This window comes from Triturus cristatus, chromosome 4_2 (genome assembly GCF_964204655.1).
Source record: "Triturus cristatus chromosome 4_2, aTriCri1.1, whole genome shotgun sequence".
Taxonomy (NCBI): domain Eukaryota; kingdom Metazoa; phylum Chordata; class Amphibia; order Caudata; family Salamandridae; genus Triturus; species Triturus cristatus.
In genome coordinates this window covers 379,730,344-379,750,631 of record NC_140586.1, presented here as the reverse complement: position 1 = coordinate 379,750,631, position 20,288 = coordinate 379,730,344, and the positions used below count along the sequence as shown (strand labels likewise).

General features: G+C 44.4%; 1 protein-coding gene across 4 annotated transcripts in view; it reads left to right on the top strand.

The window, feature by feature from the left end:
• The window catches only part of CRB1 (crumbs cell polarity complex component 1), an 828,623-nt gene that overhangs the window by 313,005 nt on the left and 495,330 nt on the right, over positions 1-20,288 (top strand). For 3 of the 4 annotated variants that reach the window (XM_085601839.1, XM_085601837.1, XM_085601840.1), the window contains exon 4: positions 3,046-3,185. In XM_085601839.1, the coding sequence (XP_085457965.1) occupies positions 3,046-3,185 (140 nt within the window). The remainder of the gene's footprint in view (positions 1-3,045; positions 3,186-20,288) is intronic. The other variant, XM_085601838.1, reaches the window with a different exon arrangement.

Below are 20,288 nucleotides of genomic sequence, written 5' to 3'. Positions count from 1 at the left end.
TCCTAAAACATCTTCCACCTCTAGTGCCCTGAGAGATCTGCATTGGCTTAGGGTCGAAAGCCGTACCAAGTTTAAAGCCTTGGTATATATGTTCAAGATCAAGACCGGCACAGCTCCTCAATACCTTCAAAATCTGGTTCAGCCCTATCAACCCTCCTGTTTGTTACGCTCCTCTACTCAGGGAAAATTCTTAGTTCCCAGAGTCAAGCTTACGAGGACTAGAGGTCGCTTGTTTGCTTACTGACCATCCTTGTGGAACTCTCTCCCCATAGCACTTCGCTGTGAAACAATATATGCAAACTTTCGTAAACTTTTAAAGACTTGGTTGTTTAATCAGTAATCTTTACTTTCTCTGCTTCTTTTCTTTCCTTCAGGCCGGCGCTGGGAAACCCTTGTTGGGTAGCTGTGCGCCTTATAAAACCAACCTAACATAACATAACATACCCTGCCAGCGCTGCCAATGGCAGTACCAACATAACACCTAACCATTGCACTCCTGCAAGTGTGACAATTCCAACTATTTCAGGCCACACACAGCTATAATTATGGGATGAGAGGCTAGTACTATTAATTTCCAATGTATTTTGACTTAATAAACACGGTTGTTGTGCTCATCTCAAAATTTAAAAAAAGACAGCGCCACCACGTGGTGGATTGTCACTAGAGCCGGTGCTGACAATTAAGTGCCGGTGCTGAGCATCGGAAACTACCAGTACAAATTAAGCACTGCTTCACGGGCACTTCAAAATACAACGTCATAGGATTCAATTTCCAGAACTAAGTGGCGTAACATTAGCCTCCGAGGTGCTGAGGGAAGCCCGAGCTCCAGGGGTCCCCTCCGGCACTGTGCACGGTTGGTGGACCCCAGGCCTAAGAGCTCCTGACTGGGTCTGGAGCATAGGCCCCCCCCATGTACTTTGCGGGGGGCTCCTCAAGTTTTGTTATGCCACTGCCAGAACTGGCTACAAAATTATTAAGAGGGCCCAGAGTTAATCCATCGAGCAAAGAAGAGACAATTTTATGAGCTTCAGTTTGACTTTGAAGTGATTCAAGAAGGAATCTGACGCCAAGAGGAATAACAAGTTGAGGAACTGATTGCCTTTCAATGAAATCTGACTCTGAAAATCAACCTCACTCTTAAGAAGACCATGATCAAAGTGTTCTAAACTTTTAAGTCTGCGTTTTAGAGGGCAAAATACAATTGATGTGAAGGGGGGGATGAGTGATTCCTTGTGGTTGTGACTTGTCCAAGCATGCCATACATCACCATTGTTTTTTATTCAGTGATTTCCCACTGATAATGACTATTTTATTGGTCTTAACATGACTCTAGGGGTGAACGCTGATTCAAAGTGCATTCTGCTAGAGTACAAATATCTGGGGCATGCTGACACGTTGGAATGCTGAGCTTCATTCAAGTCCTCTCTAGTTTTTGAAATGTTGTGCATGGGGAGGTTCAGAGGCCATGCCACCTCTTCAAAGATATGAGAGAAGATGAGATTCAACTTGGTTAATGCCTTTTTTGTCAGAAAAGTTGCAGCTGAACAAAGTTCAATCTGCATAAGCTGAGTAGTGTCCCAAATTGAGGGGCCGAAGATTGAAGACTTCGGTCCTCTGGGACAGAAGGTTTCAAATAGATGTTCTTTGAGACTGCATTGGGTTGTCTTACAAAGCAAGAGTTGCAAAGATTCCCAGTAGAACAGAGCTTCTTAGGACTGTGGTTGTGAAGCACTGAAGTACTAAAACCAACCACTTATATGCATCGGATTCAGGAATGGGAAAAAGCGCAAACCTCCTATTAGAAATCGGGTTGTTGATTGAGGGGGATGTTATCCATGCTCAAGCGACAGCCCCAAACCCTGTCAGGGTAAACCACTAAAGTCACTAAATTAAGCTGCTCTTAACCTTCTGGTAGCATGGAACAAAGCAGTCAGGCTTAACATAGAGCCAATGTGTAACATGTTTATGCAGCACACAAGCAGAAATAAAGTTAAAAGACAACACAACAAAAATGCCACACCAATTTAGCACAATATAGTACATTTTATTCCATTATTTGACATCAAGCTGACAAAAATCCAATTAGTGGAACCAGAGTTATGAATTTTTGAAGTTTAAAGTGAAAACTAGCACCTAAAAGATCAAAGCTCCAACCGTGGACATCTAGTCATGTAAAACCAAGTCAAAGTCAACAAATATTGCAGATTGGGTACGAAAGGTGGATTGGGCCCTGTCGGTGCTTACCCTCGGACTTAGAATAAATGTCAGCAAAAAAGTTGTCTGAGATGGTAAAGTTCCGTGGGGATGGCTGAAGATGGTGTCCGAGGAGTAGGCATCGTCGTAAGGGAGCGGCTGGATGAAGTTGCAGTGAAGATTTCTACATTCGGACTTAGTCTCTTTTTTGGTTTTTGGAAGTTGAAAATCAGCAGCAGGACGAACCTGGAGGCTGTACTCAACAAGAGTTCCATGAGGCTGGATACCCCTTTGGCAAAAGGGACCACTGAACAGTATTTGCTGCTGCGGAGAAGAGCAGAATTTTGAGTCAGGGCACACACAAATTAATATTACTTCAAACCCCAATTTTGTCAGCAACAGACAGTCTAGAAAATACAATGTCATTAACTGGACTGTCCATTGGCCCACCAGGTTGGGGCAATGTAAGAATATTTCTGGACTACCATAAATGCACAAGTTTTAAGGTATTCAAAAAACACTTAAGGCACAAAAGAAAGTTAGCAAATGCACCTACCCATTACACTTTACCATTCGGAAATTTACAATTTTAATATTTCTGAATGTATTAAGGTGTATGTGTATGGGTACTCCTTGAAAGCTAGAATTATTTTTGAAATCCATAAAATTCTGAAATTCGCTCTAAAAAAGAGTTAACTTTACCAAAGAACATTTTTAAATTGTTTGTGATTCAAGAAGGTAATTGTTGTGTGGTATAAAGGATTCTGATAGAAACGTGTTCACTGGCCTAAAGTATTTATGAGTAATTGTTATTTTACTATGCGACTTAATATATGTTTATTTTTGTTCCAGGTACAGTTGTGACTGTTTAAGTACTGGATTCATGGGTTTGCACTGTGAAACGTTAATACCGCTGTGTTGGTCACAGCCATGTTACAATAATGGAACCTGTCACGATACCAATGGGAACTACACATGCCAGTGCCTGCCAGGTATGTTTTCAGCATGTACAAAAATGTAGTTGTATAAACTAATTGGTACTGCTTCCTCCATTAGCGCCTAGCCTCACCCCCTTGTTTCAATACTTTCCTTCCCCCTTTTTTGGGGAGTTTTATATAGCGCGAACTAGACCCGAAGTTATCAGAGCGCTTTACATGACCACCAGTTGCGTTACAGACAGACACATTTAATTTTTGGGGGCGATTAAGTGATTTGCCCAGAATCGCAGGATGTCAAGCGTCCCTGCCGAGACTCGAAACCGGTTCCCCAGCTCCGAGGTCAACCGCTCTAGCCGTTAGGCCTCATCCTCTTCTCACTTACCTCTAAATCTAAACCTCATCTCATCTCTCCTTTTCTCTCCACCCCTCCCAATTCCCCTCCCTTGCCCTCCGCATCCCCTCCCCTCTCCTCTTCTCCCCTCTTCTCTCCTCTCCTCCCTTCCTTTCCCCTCCCCTTCTTTAGATGGAGTTGAACTCATTCAGTATTCCCCTGTGATGGGTATTGTGGGTTTAAAGCACTGTCCTTCTTCTTTCTTTGTGTCAGGCATGAAATGCTACAGTACTGAACTGGTAACAGAAGAAGGGGGTGTGGTGTGGGAACCCTTGGCCTTCCGTTACTCCCTCCCATCCTTATCCTCAAAGTACTCCCAGGTAGTCTATGGGTTGCTGTTGTTCTTCGTTTGTTTATTGGTTCAACAAGTTAGGCAATAGGTCAACAGAGTGTGGCAATAACACAGGTGTGGGGTCCTCCATGTCAGACTCCTCGTCTCTCTCTCTTGCTCTCCTCCCAGCTCCGATTGGTGATAGGTGAGCGTGGACCCAAAAAAAGAAACGGAGAACAAAACTGGGTTTAGGCTTCTACAAGTATGAAGCAGCATAAAAGGGGGGGGGGGGCAAGTGTACCGTCATCAGTCCCTAGTGTTTGTGCCTAACGTGGGGGAAACAAGTGGTGACCTTTAGTGACGTCCCCTTAGACGAGCCCACAGCCCCTGAACAAGCCCCGACTGGATTGTAGGTACTTGCCTCGGGCCACGACCCTCCAGGGCCGTGGTGTTGGGAGACCAAGCCTTCTCGTCGGGGAGTGCAGTGGTCCCGGGCGCAGAGCTCCTGGAGCTGTTTTCCCTTGCTGTGTCCCCGGCGCTGGGTCCTTGATCGGTTCCTCCGGCTTCCGGCTCCTCTGTTCCTCCCGTCGTCCTCCAAGTGGTCGAGTTTCCCCGGTCGTCCTGTTCGGCTTCGGCCGCGTCCTCCTCTGGCTCCGATTCTCCTGGGGCGCCCTTCACCTGTTGTACGAGTCTTTTAACTGGCTCGTTCGCATAGCCCCGACCAGACGCTATAGCGTCGACTTCGCTTCTGGGTTGCTCTTCGGCGGCGGCCATCTTGGAATGGTCGGTGTCGTTTTCGAAGGGAACTTCATCACAGGGGGTTTAAACATTCTCAGAGAAGTAAAGATTAGCAACCTGACTTCTTCAAATGTATTGCCCCTTGCAGTGCCCTTCCAACTAAATAACAGGAGTGCTGCCTTTTTTGCATGGCTGCACCACATGGCAGCTACTTGAAACAGCATGAGTGTGCATTGAATGTGTTTCTTCTAGTGCCTCCACTCTGCCTAAGACAAGTAGCTGAATGCCCAGAGCCGTTCCCACTAACAGTTCTGCTGCATACAAACTCGGCCACAGATAATGCCACACTTCGCGTTAGGTACACAATTGCAATTTAGTTCATTGATTAAATGTAAACCAGTTACAGCTGGTCTGCTGGGCCATGATTCACTAGAACCATACATTTCAGCTCATAAGCCTCCAATCCATGCCATCCCCCCCCCCCCATCGGTCTTGGAGATTTTTGAATGGGTGTAGATTTTGCACTAAATCATGTTTTTATGTGCATCAATGTCTCAGGGCAGCATGCAGCCTTGCATTGTTTTTCGTTATTTCTCTTTAACCATCTCAATTTTCACAGATATTAGTCCGGACAGTGCTCTCTGGTGTATGGCTGCCATGACAGAATGGCCCCTCACTACTATATTGAAACCAGGAGAGGACTTTTTACACTCACATTTTCTTAACAACCGATCAGGTTTTAAGATGATTTACGGGACATCAGAGTGAACTTTACACCGGTATGATTTTATATATCTTTGCGAGTCTGGGGCTATTCGAACCATTTCAAACAAGCATTGGCAAAGCCAACAGGTCTGGCATTCCTTCGCGCTTTCTCAGTGCTTTTTTTGTCATGCTTGTTGCAAAAGTTTATTATTGTGAAAGCTGCTGGGCCCTTGTCAATCAAAATAATATGTAAGTTAATAGAAAAAATATGTTTTTGGTCTCAGAAAGCCCCTACTGCCATAGTAGCCCCTGGCACAGAGGGGAACTACTTTGAGTGTGGATGTGTTTGCAAATTGGAAAAAACTGACATTCCCAGTGAAGTTAGGCAATGATGGAAGTAGGCTGACTCTTTGCTCATGCCATATGCTGTAGTTGATGGAAATAAAAGGTGAATGGCACAATAACGGGCCAATAGATGAAGAGGGATAGCTGAAAGTTCTTTGAAGTAAGTACATTATAGATATAATTTTAGCAAAATCAAAAGATCCTGGCTAGCGCCATACCGGACAATCACTCGATCATGATCTGGTAAATATTCTTTTATTATTTATCAAACCACGTTGCCAGTTCCACTGTGGCCCAGCGAAAGTCATCATGCTTCTTCCAACTCTTCAAATATTGACTTCCTGCACCTTGGGTGGGGACTCGTACCACAGGGTAGGAGACCTCCTGATTTTTTCAGCATTTTAAATCATGATTGCCATTAACCTGTGGGGGAAAGGAGGTTACTACGTTTTCTGCATATATTGAATGGGACTAGGCACGCCCTAATGCAATATCACATTGTCCCTCTTTGTCACAGGGCAGTCTGCTTTATTGTAGAACAGATGGAAGGCTATCTTTACCAGCTGCATGATATTTTAGAATGTACCTAACCATTCCTATGAGCTACCTTTTTGCTAGTGCAGTATCTAAATAATGTTGTTTGTAAGCCCTTCCTGATTCTGCATAAGGTACTATGGTTCACCGTTCCTTTAGTAGAGCTCTCAGACTCGTTCACCCATCTATCTTACCTGCTGCAAGTTGTTGTCACCAAGAGCCTGATCACGAGTTTGGCGGATGAGTTATTCCATCACAAACGTGATGGATATCTCGTCTGCCCTACTACGAGTTCCATTATATTTGGAATTCTTAATACGGCGACGGGATGTCTGTCACGTTTGTGATGGACTAACCCATCTGCCAAACCTGTAATCAGGCTCTTCGTGTTTTCATTAGAACAGTAATGCTTATATGGATCTTAGTAATGTACCTAAAATCCTTAGATAATAGGGTTTCCTTCTCACATCAGTGACTTAGCAATGTAGCGTTGTGGCTCTACCTATTCAGGTGTGACAGCAGCATTCTCGTGTCTATTCCATGCTAACCATTGGAGCCTCAAAGACAGTCCTTTAAGAGAAGACCTACTCTAGAGTAGTTTCTCTGCAGGAAGGCCTTCTCATGAGAAGTGTCCAGACAAGTCCTGCGCTTCCTGCTTCTCTCACTACCAGATTCATGCGACTCTTTCCACCAGCCTCAACATTCTCCTGTGACATCACAGGCACTACAGCTTGTGTGGCTATTATCACATGGTCAACTCAGACAAGCTGACACTCACAAAGCACATAAAAGCGCGTTTAAGAGTACCCATGGAGTACTCTGACATGTAAGAGTACATAAAAGAGTACTCCTAGACGACTCTACTATGTACTCTTACATGCCTGTAAGAATTGGCCCCGAAATATCTAAAATGGGAATACAAGGGGAATAGTCATGCAATATTCATATACGTTTAGTATAAATAGAAAGGCCAGTGCCCTCTTTGCACTTTTACTAATGCAAAGTTTCTTCTATTGCAGGCCGAGATTGGAGCAAAACATGTTGGCTTCATTCTCTATGAGGCAAGCCATAAAATGCCTGGATTTTTTTTTAGCAATAGCGCACAGCTTCACACAGTCAGGTCAAAAGCATTTACAGAAGAACAGGTATAAGTAAAGAAAACACAACAATGCACTCCAGGGTTTGAGCGTTGTAACTCCAGGGCAATTAGAAGAAAGTAAGGCTAATTGTTGCCCATACAGGGTAAGATATAATTGCCCCAGATTCGCCGAGCAAAATGCTAACACCCTGTTAACTCAGCTTTGCTATAAAGTGGGTAAGTCCAGGAAAAGCTGTCTGCTGGCCCTTAAATTCAGCCCTTTAAGTTTGTTAAGAATGAAACATATGTTAGTAGTTTATTCTCAAGATTACACAATGCAAATCCTGCAGCCAGCCATTCTGTCAACACCAGCAAGAGCGGCCTTGAGTACAATCATTTGGGCTTACCAGAGTCAAAGGGAAGCCATGACTCACTGGGAAGACAACTCTTCCCCACGAGATGTTAGCACAGCAAAAACATATGATTTCATTTATCATACTAAGCATAGTTAAACTGTTTTTTTTTCCGGCTGAGCTTCTCACAGGTGAGCCTAAAAAAGACTCAAACAGTATGTTAACAATCCTTTGACTCGATGGATAACTTTACATTTCCCTAATGTTACAGCGTTTTGTGAACTCTTGGTTAATGTTGCCACTTTTTTTTATTTTTTATTTCAGTAGATTTTAATTAAGATTTTGTTTTTTCTCCCCAAAACCCATCACATATAACATATAACATAACACATACATAAAACAATTAATCGATTAACATGCACTCTGCATCGCTTGTTGTTACAGGGTCGCCCACTTTGGCTGTGTAGGTTAAGTTACAATTAGCCTATTTTGGCTATCTTCCACCCACTGCACTCTTATGGTTCATAGAAAGAACAGAGAGGGATAGGGACAGGGGGCCAGAGTAAGAGAGAGAGAGGATGGCATAGAGTGAGAGTTAGCGTGTTCGCTATTGTCTAATGTGGGTTGCTATCCGGATAGTTCTACTGGTCCTATTCAGGGCGGATCATACGGGTCTAGGTATTTGTCCAGGGTTGCCCACATTTTCCTGTCGGGCTGTCTCCATGGTGAATCTCGTAGGGCCACTGTATCCGCTCCCCTAAGGTATGTCACCCAGTTGAGCCATCCTTTAAACTTTGCCTTGGAGGTGTCTTTCCAGTTATTGAGTACCATTTTTATTCCTGCAGTTAGAAGGAGGTCGAGTAGGTCTCTGTCTTGTTGGGTGTCTGCATCTGTCCTAATGAAAGCAGTTACTAGGGTGGCAAACTCAGTTTTAAGTGAACAACCTAGCATATTGTTTAAAAAGGCAAATATCTTCTCCCAGAATGCCTTGACTTTTGGGCAATAGTATATGAGATGGGCCAGGTCCCCTTTTCCATTGTTGCAGTTCCAGCACTGGTCATTGTGGTTCAGTCCCAGGGCCGCCAAACGCGCTGGGGTTAGGTAGATTTTGTGTAGTGTCCAGTACTTTGTCTGTGATAGTACCGGGGATATCTTGCTTTGTGTGGGGGAGGACCATAGCGTCTGAATCTCATTTTTGCTAAGTGATTCTCTAAGCTGGGACTCCCAGTATTTGCGTGTCTTTTCATTGATTTTGGTTGGGCTGGACCTTAGGAGTCTGTAGAGGTGTGATACCTGGTGGCCTAATTTATTAAGGTTGGACATATACTGGAAGATTGATGGCTTGGTATTGGAAAGTTTCGCTTTGGTCAGTGCTGTTTTGATTTTTAGAAAAGTATATAGTTCTATGCCTGGTAGATTATGTTTGTTTTTTAGCATATTGAAAGTGATGGGATTCCCTCCCTCTTCAAGATGTATATGGTGGGAGATCCCCGTTTTCCCCCACAAGTTGATCGAGAGCGGCTTGCACCTGTATTTTATTCTAACGTTTGCCCACAGAGATTCCCATTTCGATTTTTTTTTTTTTTGCTGTGTTCCTTCTTCTGGTCCACCTTTAGTAGAGCGTTTCTGGTATTTTTGAGTATTGGGTTTGTTGTTAGTGAATGTTTGTTGGTTGTTAATAGTGCTAAGGGCGCAAGGTTATTTAGTATGGCTCTCTCCAATCTCAGCCATACTGGAGTGTACTCCTGGTCGGGCAGGATCCAGTAGCTCCCCTTTTTTGCCAAGAAGGCTGTTTGGAAGGTTTTAAAGTCCGCTAGGTTTAACCCCCCCAGAGTTTTTCCCAGTCTTAGTTTTTTAAGGCTTATCCTTGCTTTTTTATCTCGTCAGATGAAGTTATTCAGCAGCTTGTCTATTTTGCGATGGAAATCGTCTGTGAGTACTAGAGGGAGCATATTTGCCAGGTAGTTGACCATAGGGGTGACCATCATCTTTACTGGCTCTATCCTTCCCCACCAAGTAATGAATTTGGGTGACCAGCCTTCCAGCAGCACCTTTATCTTGTCCAACATTAGTTTTTCAGTTTGTTCTAGTGTGCTTTTAAGATCAGTCCCAAAGTATATACCCAGGTATTTTATGAAATTGGTTTGCCAGGCAAGGCCCGAGTCCCCCAGTATGTCTTTTGTGATGTGTATGTTGAGTGGTTTGCATTCTGACTTGTTTTTATTGAGTTTATAGCCTGAGAGGACCGAGTACCTGTCTATGGAGTCCATGAGGGCCGTGATAGAGGATTTAGGGCTCTCTGTGACAATGAGAATGTCATATGCGTATGCGGCTAGTTTGATTGTGGCCTCGTTGATGGTGATCCCTTTCATCTCTTCATTGGCCTCTATATCCTTAATCAGAGGCTCAAGAGCTAGCAGGAACAGTGAGGGGGACAGGGGGCAACCTTGCCTTGTACCTCACTGTAGGGTGAAGGGCTCTGAGACCGCCCCATTGACTACGATACGGGCAGTGGACTTTACGTATAGTGCCATTACTTTCCGCATGAAGGAGTTCCCCAGGTTGAAGGCCCGCATGCACTGTTCTAGGAAGTGCCACGATACCCTATCAAATGCCTTCTCTGCGTCTAGTGTGATGGTCACAGCTGGTTTGTAGGACTTGGCGGCATTATCTAGTATATGGCATAGGAGTCTGGTGTTATCATGTGACGTGCGTGTCTTGAGAAAGCCAACTTGTGAGTTACCTATCAATTGAGGCAGTACCTTATTAAGTCTTGATGCCAGGATTTTTGCGTATATCTTGCAATCAACGTTAATCAGAGAGATAGGCCTGTAATTTTGGGGTAACTGAGCGTTTTTGCCTTCTTTGGGGATAACTATAATATTAGCTTCGGACATGGTCTGTGAGACCATCCCCGCCCCTTCGCAGTAGTTAAAAACTTTTTTCATAGTGGGTTGTAAGTGAGTTAAGAATGTCTTTTAAAAGGCGGCTGTGTATCCATCTGGCCCGAGTGCCTTGTTAGCTCTAAGGTACTTGACTGCCATCTCGATTTCAGTGGAGCTTATCTCCCTATCTAGGGTGTGTGTTTCTTCTGGTGTTAACTTTGGGAGATTTAGTCTGTTTAGGTACTCAGTACAGCCATTTTCTTCTAGCGTTAGGTCTTTTTTATAGAGGTCTTGATAAAATTCACTAAATGTCCGAAGTATTTCTGTGTGTCTTGTGTGTGAGATATTTTGTGAGTCTGTGATTGATGAGATGGTATGCTGTCTCTGTTTGTGTTTTAGGTAAGAGGCCAGGATCTTCCCCGCTTTATTAGCTTTGCATAGGTTTATTGCTTTAACTTTGTTTGAATTCATATTTCTTCTTTGTGAGTTCTGTAAGTGCACCTACGTTCTTTGGGTCTGAGATATGGATTGCCTCTAATCTTTGTATGTCCTTCTCTAGTTGACGCAACTGTGCCTTCGCATTTCTGTTCATCTTGGCTTTAATGTCCATGATTGTCCCCCTAATTGTGGTTTTTAATGCGTCCCACATGGTTTTAGGATCGGTGCCTACAGTGTCATTAAAGCTAATATATTCCTTAATGGCCTCCTCTATTTTGATTCTGTTGGTTTGGTCTGACAAGACATCAGTGTTAAATCTCCATCTACGTGGATGGTCCTCATTGTGCCGCCCACACAACAGTAGACTAATGCAGGAATGGTCTGAGACAGTTCTCGTGGCTATGTCCGTGTGTTCTATTAAGTGGGTGTGTGTTCCTGTGATTAGAATGTAATCTATTCTGCTGTATGAATTGTGTGGGTTGGAGTAAAACGCGTAGTCTCTTGTGTCCGGGTGTTGTAGCCGCCATGTGTCTTTAAGATTAAATCTGGTACATAAATTCCGTAGTATGTTGTGTGCGCTTGGGGGGAGTGAGTGGCACTGAGATTGTCTGTCTAAAGTGTAGTCTCGCGCCAAATTGAAGTCACCTGCCTTCCCTGTTTAGGTCGTTTTGTGGGATTGCCTCCAACCTTTTAGAGATGCTCACCCAGAAATAGGAGTCATCAGCGTTTGGAACGTAGATGTTGAGTACATGGATGTTTACTTCCCCCCTTTTCAAGTGTGTCAACAGTATTCTCCCCTCATCGTCGCTATCTTGGTCTTCTATATTTATTTTGGAGTTCCTATTTAACAGAGTGATCACACCCCGTTTCTTCCCTACAGCTGGAGAGCAGGCCATCTGTCCAACCCATCTCGACCTAATCCGTTCTGCATCGTCAAGGGATAATCAGGTCTCCTGCAGGAGGAAGATATCTGCTTTAGTTTTAGCTAGGTAGTGCAGTATTTTTTTCCTTTTGACTGGGTGGTTGAGCCCTTTAACATTTAAGGAGACTATCTTTAGGTTGGACAATGTTGCCACTTTTTTTAACCTGTCTGGCCATTATGAGTCTAGATTCCGAAAGAACATTAAGACTTTAAGTCATCATTTCTGGTTTTATGTATTACTGTGTACTATTGTTCACTATCCTTCACCAATCACGATCAAGATCACTGTGCCGTCTGTTTGGAGCACCTACATTTTTGTACTTTTGTATTACTTATATTGTTGATGTATGTATGTGTGTGTGTATATATATATATATTCACTGAAAAAACCATAGGTTTCAGGCACGTTATAGTTAGGAATTAGCATTTAAAAAACCTTAGAAATTCACTGAAAAAACCATAGGTTTCAGGGGCGTTATAGTTAGCTGGACTTTTCACTCGTACAAAACCATTGAAATTCCCCCGTTATAGTTAGTTCAGCTAACTATAACTCGCGCGCCCACAATGTACTGCTGATGACGTCACATATTACATCACTCATGACATGGTCAGTGATCACTGATGACATCACTGATGACATCACTGATGACATCATCCAGTGAATGTGTGTTTTTCTGAAAATTACATATGTTTTATATATGTATATCTCAAGGTCGATGGAAGAATAAATGGGTATAATTGATTGTATAACTGACTGATTAAGTGTATCTTAGTGAATACATTGCTTAGTGAGTAATGTTTAAATATGTAAATATCCGTATCAGTCTCTCACTTTGTGTATAAGTGGCTGCATGGGTTGGTGAGTAGCTACATGAGTGTCTATATAGGTTATTAGTTGGTTTTTTGAGTATCAGTATGAGTGTCTGAGTGTCTGTATGGTTCGGAGGGGGGTATTACGTAGTGCATAGGTGCATGAATGAGTGACTCACTGTTTGTGTTGAAGACAGCATGTGTGCAGGACTGTATGGGTGGATGAGTGGGTGCATGGGTGTGTTAGTGAGTGAATGACTGTCTCAATAGTGTCTTTATGAGTAACTACATATGTTTGAAACTAGTATATGTGACTATTGGTGTATATAAGTGAGTATATGTGAGAGTGAGAGATTGAAAGAGTTCCTGTATGAATAAGTATGTGTTTCTATAAGTGATTGTTTAAAAGACTAAGTATGTGTAAGTTTCTGTAGAAGTAAGTGTGGTGGTGTGTGTATAACTGTATATGCAAGTAAATGGAAGTTTGATTCTTTATTAGCATGAGTGACTATGAGTGTGAGTAACTCTATGGATGAGTGGCGTTGTGTAACTGGATGTATAGGTGTATGAGTACATATGATGAGTGAGTACATGTATGAGTGACTGTATAGGACTGTTGGTGAATGAGTGGATGTGTATGTGGATCTTAGAATTACTGAATAGGTTGTTGTAACTGCTATTGGTATGTCAATTGTTTTGAAAATTTTAGTTTCTATTTATGAATGTGTGTATCAAAGGTTATATTAGGGGGAGAGGAGGTCTGCCACTCTATCAGCAAGGATGATGTCATCAGTGATGTCATTTGAGATGTCATCAGTGATGTCATGAGTGATGTCACTGACCATGTCATGAGTGATGTAATATGTGACGTCATCAGCAGTGCATTGTGGGCGCGCGAGTTATAGTTAGCTGAACTAACTATAACGGGGGAATTTCAATGGTTTTGTATGAGTGAAAAGTCCAGCTAACTATAACGCCCCTGAAACCTATGGTTTTTTCAGTGAATTTCTAAGGTTTTTTAAATGCTAATTCCTAACTATAACGTGCCTGAAACCTATGGTTTTTTCAGTGAATTTCAAAGGTTTTTTAAACGCTAATTTCTAACTATGCCTACAGAGATAGGACATGTGAAGAAAGAAGAAAAAACGCACAGAAAGAAAAAAAAGAAATGCAGAAAGAAGCAACAGAAGTCCTCAAAGACGAAGAAAAGTGCAGGAAGAAGGATAACGTGCAGAAAGAACAAACAGAAGAGTAGAAAGAAGCCTTGTTGCAAAATCATCCTGTACCCTCAACTTTTTCAGACGGATACTGGTGGTAACTGAGTCTGACTAACCAGTCCTAGAGCCAGTGCTATGTTAAAAGACACTCAGAATACAGTGAAAACACCTACATACACTAGGGAACACTATGCGTTGGGGTCCCCCTGTGATCAGCATGACCTCCTCTGTAAGCCACTAGTATATAATAGGGCAGGGGATTAAAACTACCTCTTAAAACGTGCCACAGGGTGTGTTTGCACACGTCACCTCAGGCCCCATCCCCTCACTTCCCCACTGTGTAAACACGCCCTGTGGTCGTTTTAAGTTGGGAGATTAAGTCCCCTTGAATCCTGAGGGTCCCTAGGGTCCAACTAGACCAGTAGGTACCTCCAGTAAGCGCCACAGAGCTGCGCTGCAGAGAGATGTAAAACGGGGCACGGCCTAGACCACCTCTCTGCAACGCAGCGCAGTGGCGCGTACTGGAAGCACCTGGTGGGCTAGTTGGCCCCCAAGGTCCCTCAGGATTGAAGAGGAATTATTTCCCCAACTTAAAACGCACCACAGGGCTTGTTTGCACACGTTAACTCAGGCCCCGTCCCCTCCCTTCACCACTGTGTAAACACGCCCTGTGGCCGTTTTTTGTTGGGAGATTAAGTTCATTTGAATCCTGAGGGTCCCTAGGGTCCAACTAGCCCACTAGGTACCTCCAGTAAGCGCCACAGAGCTGCGTTGCAGAGAGGTGTAAAAAGTGGCACGGCCTGGACCACCTCTCTGCAACGCAGCTCAGTGGCGCTTACTGGAAGCACCTGGTGGGCTAGTTAGCCCCCAGGGGCCCTTAGGATTGAAGAGGAATTATTTCCCCAACTTAAAACGCGCCATAGGGCGTGTTTGCACACGTCACCTCAGGCCCCGTCCCCTCCCTTCCCCACTGTGTAAACACGCCCTGTGGCCGTTTTTTAAGTTGGGAGATTAAGTCCCCTTGAATCCTGAGGATCCCTAGGGGCAAAATAGCCCACTAGGTACGTCCAGTAGGCGCCATTGCAGAGAGGTGTAAAAAGGGGCACAGCCTGCACCACCTCTCTGCAACGCAGAGCAGTGGCGCTTACTGGAAGCACCTGGTGGGCTAGTTGGCCCCCAGGGTCCCTCAGGATTGAAAGGGAATTATTTCCCCAACTTAGAATGCACCACAGGGCGTGTTTGCACACGTCACCTCAGTCCCCGTCCCCTCCCTTCACCACTGTGTAAACGCGCCCTGTGGCCGTTCTAAGTTGAAAGACTAAGTCCCCTTGAATCCTAAGGGTCCCTAGGGTCAAACTAGCCCACTAGGTACCTCCAGTAAGCGCCACAGAGCTGCGTTGCATAGAGGTGAAAAAAGGGGCGTGGCCTCAGAACACCTGTCTGCAACGCAGCTCCCTGGCGCATACTGGAGATACCTGTTGGGCTAGTTGGCCCTCAGGAACCCTCAGTATTGAGGGGAATTAATTCCCCAACTTACAACTGGCCAGGGGGCGCGTTTGCAGAGTGCTGCAAGGAGGGGGCGTGGCCTCCGGCGCGATGCCGGTCTTTTATTTATTATATTTTTTTAAGAAGGAGGGCTGTGTGGCCCCCCTTCTGTTTCTAATTTACTGGCCCTGGAGACCCTATCCCACAGGGCCTGCACCCTAACTTTTTTTGTTGAAAAAAATTAATTTGGCCCTCCCAAGGTCATGGCCTTTTTTTTTTTTTTAATTCTTTAGGAGGGGGCTGCGTTGCCCCCCTCCTCAGGCCACTTATGGCCCTGGGGACCCCATCTCCCGGGGCCGGCCTTTGCTTTTTATTATTTTAAAAAAATATATATTTATAGAAACACCTAGGACATGCTGGACAAACCGTATGTACCTATCACCATGACGATTTGCGTGATATTCATTAAAAGGCGACTATGCATAGAATGAATCCACATGGAATGTATTTACACCGCTAGTGAAGCTCTGACGTGTCTGACGCCCTACCGTGCCTAATCCCGGTGACCCCGCCGGTGGGTACTCTCCAAGTAGACACCCTTGGCGTTTATTTATACAAACATGGGTAGCTATTGACGGGCACATTTAATATACACGCACACCAAGCCATTCAAAGGGGATTCGACAAAAATTCGACCAAACTATGCAAGAAACCCCCCTCACGGTTAATAAAACACACATCCACCGCCGGATGTGTAATACTTTTTATTTTACTCTCTGGAAAGGAGACGAACCTCACTTGAGAGTCACAGCGTGCTCCTGGCTGAGCCCAATGCTGTGTTACACCCACCAGTGCCCGCCGAGTGCCTCACACCTCTGTGTTGTATTTCACCAGCCAGTGCGTATGCTATGACACTCTCTAGCCCATGTGCACTGTAACACCACCCCGTGAATATGTCATACCACACTTGCCTTCACACGGGTTATATTGCCCCATCTAACGTGCCTTCCTCGATGCCTATGTTATAACGCACAGTGCTATGCCACATATATTACAATCTGGGATCCATATCTTTGTCACAGTGCATATGCAACGTTACACTCCCCAGCACATATTTTATATTACAACTTTAGAGACTAGTTAGGTTACACAACACTGCCCTGTGCATGTTACACTCCAAGGCGCATATCGCATAGCACACGCTAGTGCCTGTGCTATCTCGCGCTCTCCAATGAATCTGTCATTGCACACAATGTATTGCATATTATATTTCACGCCCCGGTTCATCTTATATCACACTTTTTGGTGCATAGTTTATACCATATACTATATCTAGTTTATTTTCAATCGTGCTCCCAGGACTATGTTCTATATAACACTGCGTCCACCTACCCTTTTCACGGGCATTACATTTTGCGATGGGGTGGAGGGTCAGGGGGTGTTTCTGCCAAGTAAGCTCGGAGTCACAGTCACAAACGTCCTCTTCTTCCTGAATAAAAGTGAGATTATGCTGCATACTTGTTCATATTTTAAGTAGTTCGCACAGACACACATTTTAAAAACAATAAAGTTCCTAATACCCACCTTCTCTGAACAGTTAGCTTGCTGTCCCATCCACCTCCTCCCTATCCTCTGTTGTCTGAATCCACGGACTAGCCTCCTCCCTCCTGCCATGCATGGTCTGATGTGCTGCCACTGCCCTCCATTTAGCATGATGTACCAGTCCACTCCTCCTGCCCTCCATTGCCCAAGTCTATGGCCCATCATTGACCTCCTGCTTAGCCTCTGTGCTTAGCTTGCTGCCCCTATTCTCCTTCCCCCTGCCCTCTTTGTGCATGCCCCTGCTCCATCCTTTTTGCCCACCATGTTCCATGGACCTGCCACTCCTATCCACTCTGAGTGTTCTGTTGAGCTGCACTCCCCTCCCACCTGCCTAGCATTGTCAGATGACTGTAACCTGTCCCTGCCACCTCCACCCTGCCTGTCCACATGCCATGCCCCTATCCCCTTCCTCCTGTCCTCCATGGTTCATTTTACTGCCACACCCTTCTGCCCTCCCTGGTCTGTTGTACTGCAACTGCTCCTCCTGCCTGCCCCGTGCGGTCTGTTGTGAGGCCCCTTCCCCTGAACTCTCTTGTCTGTGCCCAGGTCCTGACCCTCCCTTCTATCCTCCATGGTCCTTTATGCATGCCCCTGCACCCTCCTTCTTGCCCATCATAGCCATTGTGCTGCCACTAACCCTCCCGCTTGCCATGCATGGTCTTCTGTGCTGCCATGGCCCCTCCCACCTTCCCTGTGTGGTCAGCTAGCTGCCCCTGACCCCCTCCCACCTTCCCTCCATGATCTGTGTGTATGCCATCATAGTCTCATTGTTGCTCTCCATGGTGTGTCTTGTTTCTAGTGCCCAACCTCCATGGTCATCTTGCTGCTCCTGCCTTGCCCCCAGCCCTCTGTTTCCATGTGCAGACCCCTATTCCCTCCCTCCTGGCTTGTCTGTTCCATTGTAATGCCCCTGATCCGCCCCTCCTGCCCTTTATGGTCTGTTATGCTGCAGCTTTCTCTCCTGTCTGTCCATTATGGTCAGCTAGCTACCATTGCCTCTTTCCCCTCTGTTCTCTGTTGTCCATGTGCATGGTCCTGTCCCCTCCCTATTGCTTTCTATGGATTGTTGTGCTGCACTTCCGTCCCGCATGCGCTGTGTGGTGTATTGTGCTGCTGCAAACCCTGATGCCTGCCCTGTAGGGTCAGTTTGGTGCACCTCTCCATGTCCCTCCTGTCCTCTGTTATCCGAGTCCATGTCCCTATCCCAATTCCTCCTGCCTACCATGATCCAATGTACCATACTTGCGAACATTTTGAACTTGGTAAGAGGGAGATTTTGAAAAAAAACTGGGGTATTGATTTTCCCCTTTGAGTTACATGGAAAAAGAGGAGATTGTAGACAGGAGACAGATCAAATAAAGACCATTTGAGCTTAAAAACATTGGACGTTTCCTGGCTGAAACGGGTCTATTGGCATGTATGGTTGTACTACCACTGCCTCTTCCTTCTGCCCACAATGGTCTATTATATTGCCACAGCCTCCCTTGCCAGTCCTGTATTGTTGGTTTGTTGCCCCTGCCCCCCTTTCCACTGCCCTCCATAGTCTGTTGTGCTGCCACTGCCCTTCCTGCCTGCCCAGTGTGGTCAAATTGTTGCATCTGCACTCTCCTACCTGCCTTCAATTTTCAGAGTCCGTGCCCCTGGTCTCTGCCTCTCAACAGTATCCCAATGAACAACTAGATTGCTAACATTCTATATTTATTACAAAAGTGTGGAACGCTAGACGCCATCGTGATGTAATCAAAACTGTAATACCTAGAGTATTTCCTTTAGAAATTACATACATGAGAGGGTCTTATTTGCATCAAAATTATGGTTAGTGCTCTAAAAAACTAAAATGAGGACATATTTTCTGAGTTTTCAAATAGCGACAAAGAACTTTTAAATTATTTGTAATCTTTATGTTTTTTTATCCAGTTGACCACTTGATTAAATGTTGCACCTAGGGGAGAGGATGTGGTGTTACTTCCAGAGCTGCAGACTTTGCAACTGGGGAACCAGGTTGGAGTTTCTGCTTCAGCTCAACATTCTGTGATTCTGGTCAAATCATGTAATCTCCCCATGTCTACAACCAAAATGAATTTGATCTTGTGTGATGTAACCAATGCTCATGTAAAGCACTCCAATACCTGACAAGTCTGCACTATATAATACTGCAAATACACAAAAAATAAGTGTTTTGCACACTTCTGTCATTGGGCTACATGTGGGCTACATCTAGGTGATATTTGTGCTGCATTTGGGCTCTTTTGTCTCTGGTGGCCATCTTGGGAGATTTATTTGTTATGAAGTTTCCTAATTTCCTCATTTACTGCAGTCTCCTCAGTGGGAATACTTTCAGTTTTTTATTTTGGTTCCATCAAGAAGGCATTCAGATGTGTCACACATTTGCCATAAATTCTGAATGTTAGCCCTCTAGTTGCTCATTAGATCACTGTAGTAAAACTACTGCTCACCAGGGAAGTCTGCTGCTGGTATTCAAAGTCCATGTTTCAGTCTGCATGTCAGAATTTTTTAATGAAATAGAAGAGGAATTGAGAAGTCAAAATGTGCCCTAATTTTTCTTTCTGCAGAACTAATCATAATTTCTATGGCAAAATGAACCCCCTCATTTTGTTCCTTTGTAAATTAAATGTTTTAAGAGTTACCACTTTATTTCAACCAAGATGGCTTCAGATGTGCCATACGTTTGTCATAAGTAGGACTGTTAGCGCTCTAGTTGTTCTTTAGAACACTCTGGGAAGCTGCAGTAGAACACAAAGGAATCAACTGACAGTCTCTGCCCTTGTTGGATGTTCATGTTTTACTGCGAATGTCAGACTTCATTCTCACATGACTGAGAAAGATAATGTGAATTTACAGAAAATATGCTCTCAGTTTAGCTTATAGATCACCTTCCAAACCTCTGTGGGAAAAGCATGAGAAAATAGTTTTCTCTCAAACATGATTCATGATATCACAGCAGAAGGCTTTTTCACATGGTAAAATCACCATAGAACACACCACAATTCCTAAAAGGAGTATGGTACCATCAACAAATGATTTATAATGTAACTAAAGTCTTAAAACCTTCTATTAACTGCAATGCTTTGTAATGAGGTGCTATCATGTATATTGGTCCCAAGATGGCTGCCAACACTTCTTGGATGAAGTGCTGACAGCCAATCAGATCTCACGGTGAGATGTGTGGTTAGGCTCCGCCCAGATATATATGTGATTTTACTTTTCTCAGGAACTACTGAACAGATTGACACCATATATGCAAAAGGCACATGCCTGACCTGAGGACTACCTCTTTGCCAAATTTCAAGTAATTCTGTTCAGCCGTTCGGGCTGTACCTTCGACTAAAGGTCCTATGGGAAAATGCATGGGGAAAACGCGT